We start from the raw sequence: 15233 nt of genomic DNA, 5'->3' as shown, positions 1-15233 counted from the left end.
GAGCGTGCAGGAGGCAACCAATCGATGTGTCTCTCTCACATTGATGTTTCTGCCCCCTCTCTCTCTCCCTCTTTCACTCTCTCTGAAAAACAATGAAAAAATATACTCGGGTGAGGATTAAAAAAAAAAAGATAGCATCTGTCCTGGCTGAGTAGCTCAGTTGATCAGAGCACTGTCCCGAAACATCTAGGTTGGAGGTTTGATCCCTGTCAGGGCACATACAAGAATCAACCAATAAATGCATAAATAAGTGAAACAACAAACTGATGTTTCTCTCTCTAAAAATCAATAAACAAAAATTTTTAAAAAGATCTAACAGGAATGCCCGGGTTGCGGGCTGCAGTGGATCAATGACTCGCTCATCATTGATGTTTCTATCTCTCTCTCTCCCTCTCCTTTCCTCTCTCTGAAATCAATAAAGATATATTTAAAAAAAAAAAAAAAAGATCTGACAGGAAATATCAATAAGATTTTGGAAGACAGAAGGTAGATAAAACAATTAGGTTTTTGCTTTCTTGTACCTACTACCTGTAGAATACAATAAGAAGCTACCTAAAAACACCCTAAAAGACTTAGGAACTAGAATCCTCAGACACCTCTAAAAGCTGGATATAGGGTAGGGTTGGGACAGTTGCCTGGTGTACCAGAGGGGAAGGCTTACAAATCAATCTTCCTATTCATGAGAACCATCTAAAATGTCAATAACAAATCCAAACAGCACCAGGCAAGTCATCAGATTACTCCCACATACTGTCAACTGTTACACTGCTCTGCTTTGAAAATGTCATCAGAAATAGGTAACTCCTGCCTGGCCAATGTGGCTCAGCAGTTGAGCATTGACCTAGGATCCAGGAGATCGAGGTTCAATTCCTGGTCAGGGCACATGCCCCGGTCGCGGGATCAATCCCCAGTGGAGGGCGTGCAGGAGGCAGCCAATCAATGACTCTCTCACCATTGATGTTTCTCTCTTTAGCCTTTCCTCTCTGAAATCAATAAAAGACACATTAAAAAAAAAAAAATAGGTAACTCCTTTCCTGAACAGCAGAAATAGTAAATACCAATGATTACCAAAACACTACAAGATAATCACTGTCAGATTATAAAGTGTTCCAAAGTGTATTTATGCTACATAGTGACATTTGGCTTTTATCTGAGGGATATAAAAATTATAGTTATGCACAGCCTAAGACAGGGATATGTTCTGAGAAACCCATCATTAAGCAATTCATTGTTATTTGAACATCACAGAGTGTACTTACACAAACCTAAATGGTATAGTCTACTACCATAATTGCATGTGCTAATACTTTTATGCAACTGGAAACACAGTAGGTTTGTTTACACCAGCATTACCAGAAACAGGCAAGTAATGCTTTCACTCTACATTTTTGACAGCTGTGACATCACTAGGTAACAGCAATTTTTCAGCTCACTATAATTTTATGGGACCACTGTCATATATATGGTACGTCAACAACCATTGTTATGTGGCTCATGACTGTATAAGACACCCAAAGACATCTTTCCTTTCTGTATCAATGACATTTGGTAAACATCGTTGCTTGTTAATATCATTGATAGTGGGGAATATGGTAATTTTCTTATTTGTGCCTTTCATATTACTTGAAAAATTTTATAATAAAAACCATTTTTACAAAACTTATTTACAAATACCAAAAAGGGCATAAGCACAAGGGAAAATATAAAAATAAACAATAAATCTATATCATAATATACATTTCATGTTTTTCTACCATTATGTACCCATTCCTAATCTAAGATTGTGCAATTATTGCAATTAAGCATAGATGTCAACTCTGGTATTGAAAATTTTAATTATGTCTTTCTTCTTATCCCATACATGCATAAAAAGAGATCTTTACTCCAGTCTACGTTTTAAAAAAGGAGACCTAAATTATACAAATTTACAAAATAATAGGAATTTTAAAATGTTTTTATTGATTCCTTCCTTTTTAAGGGGAAGGAGAGTGGGAGGGGAGGGGGGAGAGAGAGATTGGCCAACTTCCGCACGTGCCCCTACCGGGGATCAAACTTGAAAACTAGGTATGTGCCCTACCAGGAATCAAACCAGCCACCTTACCATGCACGGGATGAGACTCAACCAACTGAGCCACAGTGGCCAGGGACAAAAATCATAGGAATTTTATATTTCAGAGAAAAGTTTTTTGAGAAAAGAAATTGTACTTAAATTCATTCCTCCAAATTCTATATAAAATTAATCTACAAGCCTGCAGAATGGAGATAGGCCTCTGAGAATTCCATCACCAAATCAAGTATAGGAGCCATATTTTAATCTGGGCTCTCATGTACAATTTCATTTGGGGAAAAAAGATATCTACTTAAAAATAGTTTAATACTTCTGCTCTAGTTCAACTTGTCCTTGCTCTCCTTTCATCATTCCTCCAATAGTGGTGCTTCCCTATAAATCTCAAACCATTACTAAGGTATGCAATCTAGCATAAAATCTAGGTATGTGATTCACATAGTTGGACCCACCCCAAACTGACTTCCCGCAAGTTCGTAATTCTTCTTAAAAAGAAAATGGAGCATGAGGGAGACAATGGCTTTCTTACCTAGAGTATGCATTCATTAATGTTGCTGCAGTTGTCCTTTTTGCTGCTCCCTTCTCCAAAATTTGATAAACTTCATCCTTGTTGTGTACTGTAATTTCTTCTAAACCTTTGATTATCACTCCTCTCTAACCAAGTATCAAAAAAAAGCACCCATTAGATTGGTACACACACACACACACACACAACCTCAAAACATCACACATTAAAATTTGCAGGTACTTCCTTCTCAAAGACTCAGTTACCTTGTTACGGGGATCATCAAACATCTGTAGTCTCTCAGAAACATCAGAAGACGGATTAAGGAGATCAAAAAGTTCTTCATTATAGATTTCCAACAGAGACACTTTGACTGAAAACTCAGTACCATTAGCAGTAAGTTTCTCAAAAATTTGATGAAGAGTACGTGGAATTATACCAGCCAAAGGATCCTGAAATAATATTAATAAGGATTAAAATAAAGAATGGCATTTACTATGGCAATTAAAACATACAACAAGAGCCTCCATTATAGTATATTTAAATGTAATTGTGTCAATACAAATTTAAAAAAAACAAAAAACTAACCTAATGTTAGAAAAACCAAGTCATTTACAAGTAATTATTCTTCATAGCTTCCACTATTCTGCCATGCCTGGCATACGCTTTATGCCTGAGCATTACACAAAAACCAAGTGAACCAATCTTATAAAGTCAAGTTCAATAATTCTTTCCAACTTTTCTCATGAGTACCTAGCACCACCATTTTAATCAGAAAAACGGCCCATTAAAAGTATATTCCCTAACTCTGACATAAACAGGATTGTTTCTCAAATGTGTAAGTATCCTTAATATAATTGTTGTGAATCCCTAAATTTTCAAACTGTGCCTTAAGCCTATTCCATAACTCCTACAGTTAAAATTCCATAACTTTATTATCCATGAATAAAGTTAATGCCTCAGCTATGTAACCTCTAGAAAAAAAGGATTTCCCTAAAGGTTAATAATTTGAAAACTGACTTAGTGATTAAATTCATTGAAACATTTGGTGGAAATCTCTGTGAAATGTACTATTTGTCTTCTGTAATATTCAACAATGAAGTGACCTTAATTTCTTGAACACTCAAGGTGACCATTAATAAGGTACCATACTGGCCCCTTGCTATGCTAACTTTATGAGATTCATTCCCCTGTTGCAAAGCTTTCACCTTCAAGCCCTCCCATTCCACTTATCCACAATATTCTGCCTCAAACAGATCCCTCTTTTATCACTTAACTGTACCATATGTCTTGGCCCAGACTCTCCCTATGAGACTATATGTTTCTTGAACAGAAGCCATACCATATACCTTAATTTTACTATAGTAGTAGTTAATCCTAAATTCCTGTTTAACATGGGTGTTCTTCTCTATTTCAAGACAAAGTCCTTCAACCAAATCTTATTCAGTTATATTTTAGCCACTGTAGAGACAGAAGTCGGTTATAAGCAACAAATACCTCCTCCCAAGTATACTCTTCATTTGGTGACCTTTCACCTTCCATTGTGAAGGTTTTTCCAGTGCCAGTTTGGCCATATCTGTCAAGATTAACAAAAATGTTAAATAAAAAACAAACACATGCACCTCAACCTTTACATCAATTTGAAAAATAATGTTTCACTTACGCAAAAATAGTGCAATTATAGCCCATAATAACTTCATCCAGAATTGGACAAACGACACTTCGATAAACATCTATTTGTTTAGTAGATGCTCCAAAAACCTATCAAAATAATAAATAAATAAATAAAGCTAGAGGTGGGCGAGGGGCCATCTGTAAGTGTCAACAATCAAAGTTAAAAAAAAAATCAAAGCATTTCTTCAAGAACAAAATTTTAAATTACCCACTTAAATTTTATTTTTAATATATTAATTCATTCAGCCCACTAGAAACCATTGACAACTCAAAGTCAACAAAAATTTGTCATTGTACACTAGAACCTAGAGAAAATATGTACACTAGGATAACTTTACATTAGTGCCTAACAGAGAAGTAGCAGCATTTTAAGAAGTACCATATCAAAAGTGTATGTTTTCCTTGAGCTCTTGTCGGCCAATCCTCCAGTTCGTACACTAACTTCTTTTCGTACATGATCACATTCTACTACAGAATGGGCGCTAGCTTTCCGCTCTGCCAAATTAAATGGTCTATAAAAAGAAATGCATAATGTTATTCAAGAACTCTTAGTTATCATGTTACTGATGACATTTTCATTAATACCTTAGACAAGAACAATGTGACATTTTGACTACACTGTTGGTGACAGGGACTAAATGATACTGCTAAAGCAGACAGAATTTTAAGGGTTTCAATTCCCAGAAATAAAATTAGTTATTTTAATTTTCAAAGATACGTAAAACATTACAATTCTGACAGTTTCGTGGAGTAGATGCTAAGAGAATTAATTTCTAAAAGATGCCAAACTTAGTTTTCAGAATTCTATTTCCACTATTCTTGGAATCTGATGAAGTTAGGTTATGATGTAGTAGAAGGAACATGCCAAATTTGTTTTCAAAATACGAACCTGCCAGTGGATATGGGAACAAAATAAAAAATAGATACAAAAATGACTAATACGCAGAGTCCTTACTATGTGCCAGGTACTCACTGTTCCAGGCGCTTTACACGAGATAACTGTTTGTCCTCACAGCACTGTGAGGTCAGGTGGAGAACACTGACATAAAACAAACGGTTATAAGAGAGGTGATATTTAGAAAGGGTATGTAAAGGGTACTGGTAGGAACATACAGCAAAGATTTAACGTGGTCCTGACTGGGACAGGGCAGGGTGGAGGAGGCATGGGTGATGATGGCAAAGAATTCCTGAGGAAGTAATCTTCTAAGCTAAGTTCCTCCTTAGGCATTTCAGTACAGTGAGAACTGGGATGTGTGGGCAAGGTAGCACTTTGTGATTGTTTTCTCATTTGAAAAGGGGGGGCTAGTAATTTTGCCAACCATTATAGTACCAACCAACCAGCAATGTAGAGAAAGAAATTCTGTTTAGTTTACTATTTTCCCAGTGCCTGCTACTATGCTTAGCACCCAGTACGCACTCAGATATGTTAAACTACACTGCTTAATAAATGTCACCCTAAGGGGAATAATGGAAAAGCTAAAAACAAACAAAAAGAAAAAACTCATAGTCCACAGAGTAGAATCCATAAGATATTTATATATAATACTTAACACACATCTGGTCCAAAGGGAGAGATGTACTCTTGGCCTGAGTTCATTTTTCCCAATGAGTATCATATTATTGAAGTACATGCCAAATAGGAAATTATCTTTCGCCTCATCACTAGACACACCAAGTTACTAATTTTTTTAAAATATGTTTTTACTGATTTTTAGAGAGGGATAGAGAGATAGAAACATCCATGTGAGAGAAACATCATCGATTGCTGTCTCCTGCACGCCCCCTACTGGGGATGGAACTGCAATCCGGGCATGTGCCCTGACCTGGACTAGAGCCTCTTGGTTGCTGGGGTGATGCTACCACTGAGCAACACCAGCACCGCCAAGTTGCTATTTATTTTAAGAAGGATACCTCAGTATACTGACATGCCCCACTCCATATTTTAAGAAGGATACCTTAATATACTGATATGCCCCACCAGTGTATTTTTGACTGAAGACCAAATTTGTGATCCCGGTAAATTTAACTCAGCAACTCCCAGATAATATTTGGTAATGCTATCATTTGCCAGATGTACTGAAACCTAAACAACACACATAATGCACAGCATGCATTATTAGAACTTCAACAAAACTAAGTCAAAACCAACTTATACTGAAGCAGGCCAAGAGTATGAAGTAGAATGAACTCTCATGTGCTTAAAGCTTTTCCAATTAGTCTCCTATTCTTAGCAATCCTAAACTAATCACTTGCCTGGATGTGTGATTAAGTTACCAAATGAATACCATTCAGGTTGTCAGGGCAGAGTAGTAGAAATTTACACAGATCACACATTCCTAAAAGTTATCAAAACTCCCAGAGAGGAGCTTTAGGGACTATTTGTATTACAGAAAAAGAGTACTGCCAAGCCACTATTTTCCTATTCTGATTAGAAATTGCAAGGTTTCTGCAGGTGACACTAACAAACCTATCAATTTCTTGGCCTCACTAGTGTTATATTAAAATTCAAACAACCACCCTGGCTAGGTGGCATCCAATCAGTGTTTCTCTCTCACATTGATGTTTCTCTCTCTCCTCTCTAAAAATCAATGAACATATCCTCAGGTGAAGATATGTTCAAATAGGCAGTTATTATATAGTCATAAGAATGTAGAGTTTAGAATAGAGAACACAGTCAGTAATATTGTAATAACTACGTATGGGTACTAGACTTATGAGGGGGATACTTCATAAGTTATATAAACGTCTAATCACTGTGTTGGCCTGCGGACTGAAGGGTCCTGGGTTCTATTCGGGCCAAGGGCACCTACCTCGGTTGTAGGCTGCATCCCCGGCCCAGGCTGTAGGGGCATGTACAGGAGGCAACCAATAGATGTGTCTCTCTCACATGGATGTCTCTCTCTCTCTCTCTCTCTCTCTTCCATTCTACTCTCTCTGAAAAAAGCAATGGAAAAAATATCCTCGAGTAAGGAATGGAAATAATTAAATAAATGTCTAACCACTATGCTGTACACCTAAAACTGGTATTAAATCAACTGTAATTGAACTTTTTTATTATTATTATTTTTAATACGTATCTTTATTGATTTCAGAAAGAGGAAGAGAGAGGAGGGGAGAGAGAGAGAAACACCAATGATGAGAGAGTCAATGATCGGCTGCCTCCTGCAGGCCCTCTGCTGGGGATTGAGCCCACAAGCTGGGCATGTGCCCTGACTGGGAATCGAACCGTGATCTCCTGGATCATAGGTTGATGCTCAGCCTCTGAGCAACGCTGGTGGGGCAAAAATTTTTTTAAAAAAGGGGAAAAAAAAGTCATGTCCTGTGAAATGCTAAATTTATTAATTCATCCCATAAGCATTCATCAAGTACTTATGTGATACTTTTCTAGGCACTTGGGACATACCAGTGATCATAACCAAGTTTCAGAAAAGAAAAAAAAGAAAACCCCCAAACATCCAAGTTCCTATTCTCAGGGAGCTTTTATCCTAGTGTGTGTTGGGGGATCAGGAAAAGATGACAATCAAGTAAATATATTAGGTGCTGACAAATCTGAAATGAAAATAAATGAAGCAGTCCAGGAGATAGAAAGTGATGAATGGGGAAAATAAGTGGTTGCTATTGTTATTTTAGAGTGGTCAGGGAAGGTTTCTCTGATAAAGGTTATATTTAAGCAAAATATAAAAAGCAAGAGTGTTAGCAATGTAACTATTTTGGTGGGAAAAGCTTTCTAGCCCTGGCTGGTGTGGCTCAGTTGGTTGGACATCCTCCCATGCACTGAAAGGCTGCTGGTTTGATCCCCGGTAGGGGGCAGCTGATGGATGTTCCTCCTCTCCCAGGGATTCTCACATCAGTGTGTTTTTTCTCTCTCTCCCTTCCTCTCTAACAACAAAAAAACCTTAAAAACAAAAACAAAAAAAAAACTCCAGGCAGAGAGAAATTGCAAAGGCACCAAGGTAGAGCACGGTAGATGTATTTTTAAAACTTGGGGGGGGGGGGGGGGTTAGGGAATCAGCTAGATCATGCAGGGGTTTATAATAACCTTCAACCCATGGGCCAAATCTGTCCCCTGACTTGCCAAAGAATAAGTTTTACAATTTTAAAGGGTTGTTTAAAAAAAAAAAATCAGATACTGGGTGTTCAATGGTGGCGGTGCCAGCAACAGTATACTGGCGGATTCATTCCACTACTTAAAACCTCAAACATCTGGCCACACAATGTCTTCCTGATTTGGGGTAAAAGATGTCCAGCAAAACAACAGCAAGCAACCACAATACAGCCCAGGCAAGAATTGTGCAGCAGTTATGACTAAAAGCCTCCGACAAAAGAATCAAGGTTTCAGCAGCACCAGGGACCTCATGTCCTACTGTGAGGAGCATGACAGGAGTGCCGCTTTGTTGATAGACTACAACTACAAAAAAACCTTTCAAGGATTTAAAAAACCCTTGCATCATAATATAGAATAGTGGAACAGTCTCTTCTCAATAAAATAAAGTATAAGCAGCTCCTCAAAGAGATTTACCTTCAGCTTATTTGTAACCACTGCTTGTAACTAAAATGTTCTTAACTTGGAATAATGAACTCTGAAGTGTTTATTTTCCAAGTTGTCCTTTCTCTAAAGTATCCTTTACTGACTTAATACAGAATCACAACATTTTTTTTCCATTTGGTAACTGGTGCCATACTGGGTTACTGTTTAAGGAAAGTTGATCTGGACCTTTTTAAAACTACAATTATATACTTTAAAATATATGAATAATTCAGATATGTTAAGACCTAAATTGCCTAAGCAATTGTTTAGATTAAAATGCCAAAAATAACTTAAATCCTAAAACCTTTATATTATGTTCTTAATAGGGTGGATCTGTGCCAACCTGTAGAGTATACAAATGGGAGAGGGTGTTTTATATATGTGTGTATCTTTGTATTACACACATTTCCTTATTAAAATTTCTCTCCAGCCCAGCTGGGCGTGGCTCAGTGGTTGAGCATCAACCTAGAATCCAGGAGATCACAGTTGGATTCCTGGTTAGGGCACATAACTGGTGTGCAAGCTCGATCCCCAGTCGGCGGCATGCAGGAGGCAGCTGACCAATGACAACTCCGTCACCGTTGATGTTTCTCTCTCTCTCTCCCTCTCTCTGAAATCAATAAAGATATATTTAAAAAAAAAAAATTTCTCTCCATACCATCAGTTCCTCAACTCCAGAAGTTATACCTTTATCTTGAATTATCTATAGGTAGAATAAAAACTTCATTTCATATAGTTATTGTACAAGTAAAGAACATCTTAAAGGGTATATTCAATGTAATCAAGTAATGAAGTCATCTCTCCTCTCTTGAAATCTTGCTGACCTCTTAGGCTACAATAAACTGAATTAAAAATTTAAAACTGAAAAAAAAATTATAGAGAATATGTGACAAAGACGATATGTGGCCTAAAAAGCCTAAAATATTTACTATCTGGGCCCTTTACAGAAAAGGTTTGACCATCCTGAGGGCCATTTGTTTATTTACTAAAGATAGAGGACACATTTGCACTAGGAAGGCTACTTGGAAAAAAGCAAAAACAGAAAAGCCAGGCTAATCTGAGAAAACATCTCTTTATACTACACAACCTAAGCACTTTTCATTAGTGATGAAGTAAAAGAAATCCCCTCTAAGCTAAAGCTTGAAATTTATGGGGATAATAAATTTGAAGTTCAGGGTAATGTTTAACTCTTGGGGTAGAGGAAGAAGGCTGGGAATTGGGGAGGAATACATTGGGGCTCCGGCTGTATTCAGATGTCTGTTACATTGTTTCTTATAACTTTTTTCCCCATTTCTTTTCAGAGAGAGTGGGTGGGAGAAAGAGAGAGAGAAACATCAATGTGAGAGAGACACATTGCCTCCCTCAGGAGCCCCGACAAAGCCTACAACCGAGATATGTGCCCTTGGCTGGAATAGAACCTGGGACCCTTCAGTCTGCGGGACACTCTAACCACTGAGCAAAACTGGCTAGGGCTGTTTTTTTTATAACTTTTTATAGGCTTGACATATTTTGTAACAGAAAATAAAGAAAATAAAACCACACAGAAATGTAATATTGCCTGTCTTTATTAACCAATCAAAATAACCTAAAAATTTGCATTTGTAAAACAGGCTGTTAATTTTTTAAAAACCTTTAAAACAAGCAACTATTAACAGAAGCCCTAGAATGCAACTGGTAATTAGCTAGATATAAGGTTACCACTAAATTTCCTCTGGCACCTAGTTTAAAAAGCTAGCTATTGCCTTTGATAGCTACAATTAAGTCACCAAAACTGACTGAACAATAACCTAAGAAAGCTCACTGACACGTTTTTAAAATAACATTTTAATTTTAGAATACTTTTGGATTTACAGAAATTTGCTGCAAGTTTTTAAAACAACAGTAACTGAGACATGCAAAACACACATTCATCAATAAACTGTGGAGGGCCTCTAAAAAGCTATTTGAATAAATCACACTCTAATTTGTACAAAGAGTTTGTACAACTCTGTACAAGTATGTTCTTCCTACACTAGCTAATTTTAAAACTGGGAAGTTATTTGGAAATCAATCGGGGGAGAGTTGAACACCTCCATCCACCCACCTGGAGAACTCTGTGTCCTTTGTTCTAGGAGAAACCAAGATGCAGCACAACCAGACAGATGGCTATCCTGGCTTAAATAGTCTCCTTGATCTTTTACAAACAAACTCACTCTGTAACTTGATTTTTAAAAAATATATTTGTAACAATTTTGAAAATTTAAATACAGTGATTTACTTGTTTAGTAGCATTAAGAAAATAATTGCATCGAGAATAAACAGGTGATTGGTTACGATTCTAGAAGTGATGGACAGGATGGTAATCCCAATCTAGGTGCTGAAACAAACTGCAAGGAGTGGCGTATGAAAGTAACACCTAAACTTTGTCATTACTTTTTTTAAAAAAGCACGCACTTTTCACTAAAGAACAGCGATCGAATTCTTCTTCTGAATCCATCAGTTTAAATTATAACCTCTGACACAACTATCAGAGGGGGAACAAAGTTTGCAACCCCAAAATCCGCATTTCGGGATTTTGACTTTAGGCTGGTTATTCAGAAATAAATGACTCAGGAAAAACCTTTGAGTGTCCCCCTTACCTACCTAAAGGAATTCAGATACAAAAACCTGCTTAAAGGAAGGGAGCATCGCCTTAGCGCCGAAATATAACAACTAAATATAGCGGGCAGAAATCTAGCAAAGCCTTTTTGTTGAACTTCCTTCTGTGTACCACTGTTTCTGGGAGGTCCAGCAAGAATACGCTTTTCCCTCTACCTGTAAATTGCCTCTTTCCCTTTGAAACCCCAGACTGCTGCCTCCTTCTCCTTTGTCCCAAATGGCTTGTTAAACCTAAATGCCCAATGCACCCTGGGGTCTCCCACTCTCAGGGCGCCCCTGCATGCACTTCCAGAATAAATCGAGGACGTTCTCTCCTGCTCATCAGTCTCACGTTAACTTATTAGCCTACTTCGGTGGAAGGAAAAAAATTTTTGCGCTCCCATATATCCTTTCTTCTGAAAAAGACACTAATTTACTTCTCACAGCAACGTGGTGTCATTTTCTTCAACGGAATGAGTGAGACTGTGAGACGGAAAGGTTTGGTTCCCCAAGAAATTACAAACAAAATTCCTCTCCTCCCACCGCGTAGGAGGGAGCCGAGCGGCAAAGCCGGCGCCCCGAACCCCACCAGGCTCGCCCTACCTGCATCTCACCACCACCTGGATGTTCTTCCCCTTATCCTCTTTTTTCTTCGTGGAGGAATTCGGCTGGGACGCCATGACGGAACCCTCCGAAAAAGCAAGGCCTGGTCCTGGCGCGGGCTGGGACGCCCACCTCCCCAGCCGGGTCCCGGCTCGGCGGGGTGAACCGACGGAAGCAGCTCCGCGTCCCCGCTGTCCACTACGGCCTCCGACCGGCCCCGGCGTCAGGCCCGCACCAGCCGGAACCGTCGAATCGGCAGCCTCGCCTCCGCCGGACGCCCAGAAAACGGAACAACGACTGGGCGCCTCAATTTGAAAAAGGAGCCCAGTCGCCCGGCCAATTGCAGCGCCGGCGCGCAAGGCGCCATGGGACGCGGTGTCGTCACCGGAGCCCCGCCCTCGGGGTGTAGCCCGCGGGAAAGCAAAAAGCTGGTACGTCCGCGCCGGGCTGGAACTCGTGGTCCAATGGGAGACGCACGGGAGTAAACAGTGTGATACTTCAACGCGACCTTACTCAAGTTACATAACGTCTCTAAAACAAAATTTCCTCCGCTGTAAAACGAAAATAATGGCAACCGTTTCCGAGGGCTATGTGAGGATTCATGAGCTAACACGGGGAAAATAACTTAGATTAGAACATGTAGTCGTAAGTGCTCAGAAAGACTGGCCATGATTATAATTATTGGTAAAGAATTGTAAGAGAGTACTATGGAAGCACAGAGGAGAGGTCCAAAGCGAGCCCCTGTGTCGGAGGCAGCGTCCAGTATAGTATTGAAAAATAGTTAAGAAGTGTTAAGAGAAAAGGCTACCACGGGTACCAACTCGTGATGAAAGTCATTTTTGAATACCATTTTTAGGACTCTGAATTTATCCTTTAACTGATGAGAAGTCATCGCCATTGCTAAATGATTCCGAGCGTGAGAGGAAGGTCAGACGCGCGCTTTCAGGTAACGGTTTTGCAGCGCCTGATGCAGGACCAGGGAGCGCTCCCGTCCGCGCACCCGGCGCGGCGCGCAGTGAGCGTCTCCGGGAGGCTGCGCGAACCTCGGCCGCAGTCAGCCTACAAATCCCAGCAGGCCGCGCTCGCTGGGCGGCGCCCGCGCCCGTGACCTCTGGCTTTCCGCATGCGTACGAGGGGTGCCTTGGCGAGTTTGGGGCGATTCACGTCTTTAGGTGTGGGTCCCAGTCCTGGAAATACAGAATTGTGGGTCTTCGCCATAGTCCGCTCTGGAAGCTGCTCTTCTGGGCCACCCTTAGCACACAGGAACCTAGATATCATTTTAGTTTCTTAAGTTAACGGCCAGATGGAGTGGAAAGCTCTCAGGGCCTCACGTTCCCCCAAGATTCATCTACATCTAAAGCCTTGATCGCTGGTCAATGAGATTCTGCAGAGTCAGATGTCTACGAATAGCTCCTCTTAGAAGGCTCACTGGCATCTCAAAAACACAACTATCCAAAGCGGAATTCTTTATTCTCCTTACCTCCGCCCTCACCTTTCCCATCTCGACAACTGGCGCTAACCAGACCTTTGTCCTACATATCCAGTGCAATCCTGTTGATTTTATTACATCTGCCCACCACTCTAGTTCAAATCTTTTATCGCTTTCCTGAACGACTGCTCTTAACCTCCTTAATAGGTCTCCCTCTCTGTGCTCTTTTCCCCTCTCCCCACTGCATTCACTCAGCAAAGGGAAGGATCTTTTAAAAACAAACAAACAAACAAACAAACAAACAAAAACATCATGCTCTTCATCTACTTTTTAACAGTAGCTTCTCATTGTGCTTAAAATACAATCCAAACTCCTGCCCCAGTGGTTGAGCTTTGACCCAGAACCAGGTCAGGGTTGGATTCCTGGTACCGGCACATGCCCAAGTTGGGTTCCATCCCCAGTAGGGGGCGTGCAGGAGGCAGCCGATTGGTGGTGTTTCTCTGGCATTGATGTTTCTACCTCTCTATCCCTCTCCCTTCTCTCTCTAAAAAATCAACAGACATATTTTTTAAAAATCCAAACTGCTAACCATGTCCTGTAAGGCCCTCATTAGCCTTTGCCTATACTAATGTCAACTCTGGCGGCTATCCACATAGCTCACGACCATGCTCCAGAGCTTCTAAGCTCTTTCCTGCAGCGAGACCTTTATATTTGCTGTGCCCTTTGCCTAAAACTCTCTAGTTCGCCTCTTCGCATGGCTTACCCGCCCATTCCCATCCTTCAGATCTCAGCTCTTTAAAAAAGTACTTTCTTTGCCTGGCCTGGCGTGGCTAAGCGGTTGAGCATCGACCTGGGATCCAGGCGATCGGGTTTGATTCCCGGTCGGGGCACATGCCCAGGTTGCGGGCTCCATCAGTGACTCATCATTGACGTTTCTCTCTGTCTCCCTCTCCTTTCCTCTCTCTGAAATTAATAAAGATATATTTAAAAAAATAAAAAGGTATTTTCTTTAACAAGGTCTTTTTCTCTTTAAAAAGGTCTTTTCTAACCACCCTATCTAAAACATATTTCTTCTATAATTTTGCCTCATGACCTGTTTATTTTCCTTATAACACTACAATATGTAATTACATTGTCTACCTTGCTAGAAAGTAAATTTTTTCAGGGACCTGACTATCTTGTTCAGTGTTGTTTTCCTGGTGCCTTGAACAGAGCCTTACACAAAGTAGTCACTAAATAAATATATGAGAACCCGAAAGAAATTACTAAACCTCTCTCAACATTGGTTTCCTTATCTGTAAAATGGGAAATAATGATTACTATTATTGTGAGGATTAAAATAACATGTATAAAGTAACTGGCACATAGTAGTCCAAAAATATTAATTTCTTCTCCTTTTCTTTCTCATTAATAACTATCCGAACAGCCCTGGCCAGTATGGCTCAGTTGGATGAGCATCGTCCTGTGCACCGAAAGGCCGCTGGTTTGATTCCCGGTCAAGACACATGCTCAGGTTTTGGGTTCAATCCCCTGTCAGAGTGCATACAGGACACAACCAATCCATGTATCTCTCTCACATTGATGTTTTGTTTTTCTCTCTCTCCCTCTCTCTTCCTCTCTCTCTAAAATCAATAAAAACATTTTAAAAATAACTAAACAATATTTACATTAACAGCCATTAGGGTTGATGAAAGAAATTCAAGAGTCTTCATTTGGTAATAGTTATAGCTACATTTATCTAGGGCTACATAGTCAGACTCTATGAAAGGCTCTCTGTGCATCATCTCATTTAATCCAGGACAACTCTCTAAAG

At 39.8% G+C, this 15233-nt stretch overlaps 1 protein-coding gene and 1 pseudogene across 1 annotated transcript in view; one reads left to right on the top strand and one right to left on the bottom strand.

Annotated features, from left to right (window-relative positions):
- Window positions 1-12222, bottom strand: part of KIF11 (kinesin family member 11) — a 45801-nt gene extending 33579 nt beyond the window's left edge. The window contains exons 1-6 of the mRNA XM_087824452.1: window positions 11992-12222; window positions 4624-4756; window positions 4234-4331; window positions 4068-4146; window positions 2837-3022; window positions 2595-2719 (exon numbers count right to left, since the gene is read on the bottom strand). Coding sequence (XP_087680578.1) covers window positions 2595-2719; window positions 2837-3022; window positions 4068-4146; window positions 4234-4331; window positions 4624-4756; window positions 11992-12068 — 698 coding nt within the window. The 5' untranslated portion in view covers window positions 12069-12222. The remainder of the gene's footprint in view (window positions 1-2594; window positions 2720-2836; window positions 3023-4067; window positions 4147-4233; window positions 4332-4623; window positions 4757-11991) is intronic.
- On the top strand, window positions 8443-8702 carry LOC107543319 (guanine nucleotide-binding protein G(I)/G(S)/G(O) subunit gamma-12 pseudogene; annotated as a pseudogene).
- Window positions 12223-15233: the final 3011 nt, after the last annotated feature.

Source organism: Miniopterus natalensis, chromosome 14 (assembly GCF_054644295.1).
Source record: "Miniopterus natalensis isolate mMinNat1 chromosome 14, mMinNat1.hap1, whole genome shotgun sequence".
Classification (NCBI taxonomy): domain Eukaryota; kingdom Metazoa; phylum Chordata; class Mammalia; order Chiroptera; family Miniopteridae; genus Miniopterus; species Miniopterus natalensis.
The sequence above is the reverse complement of the archived record's forward strand: the minus strand, read 5'-3'. Positions and strand labels throughout refer to the sequence as shown.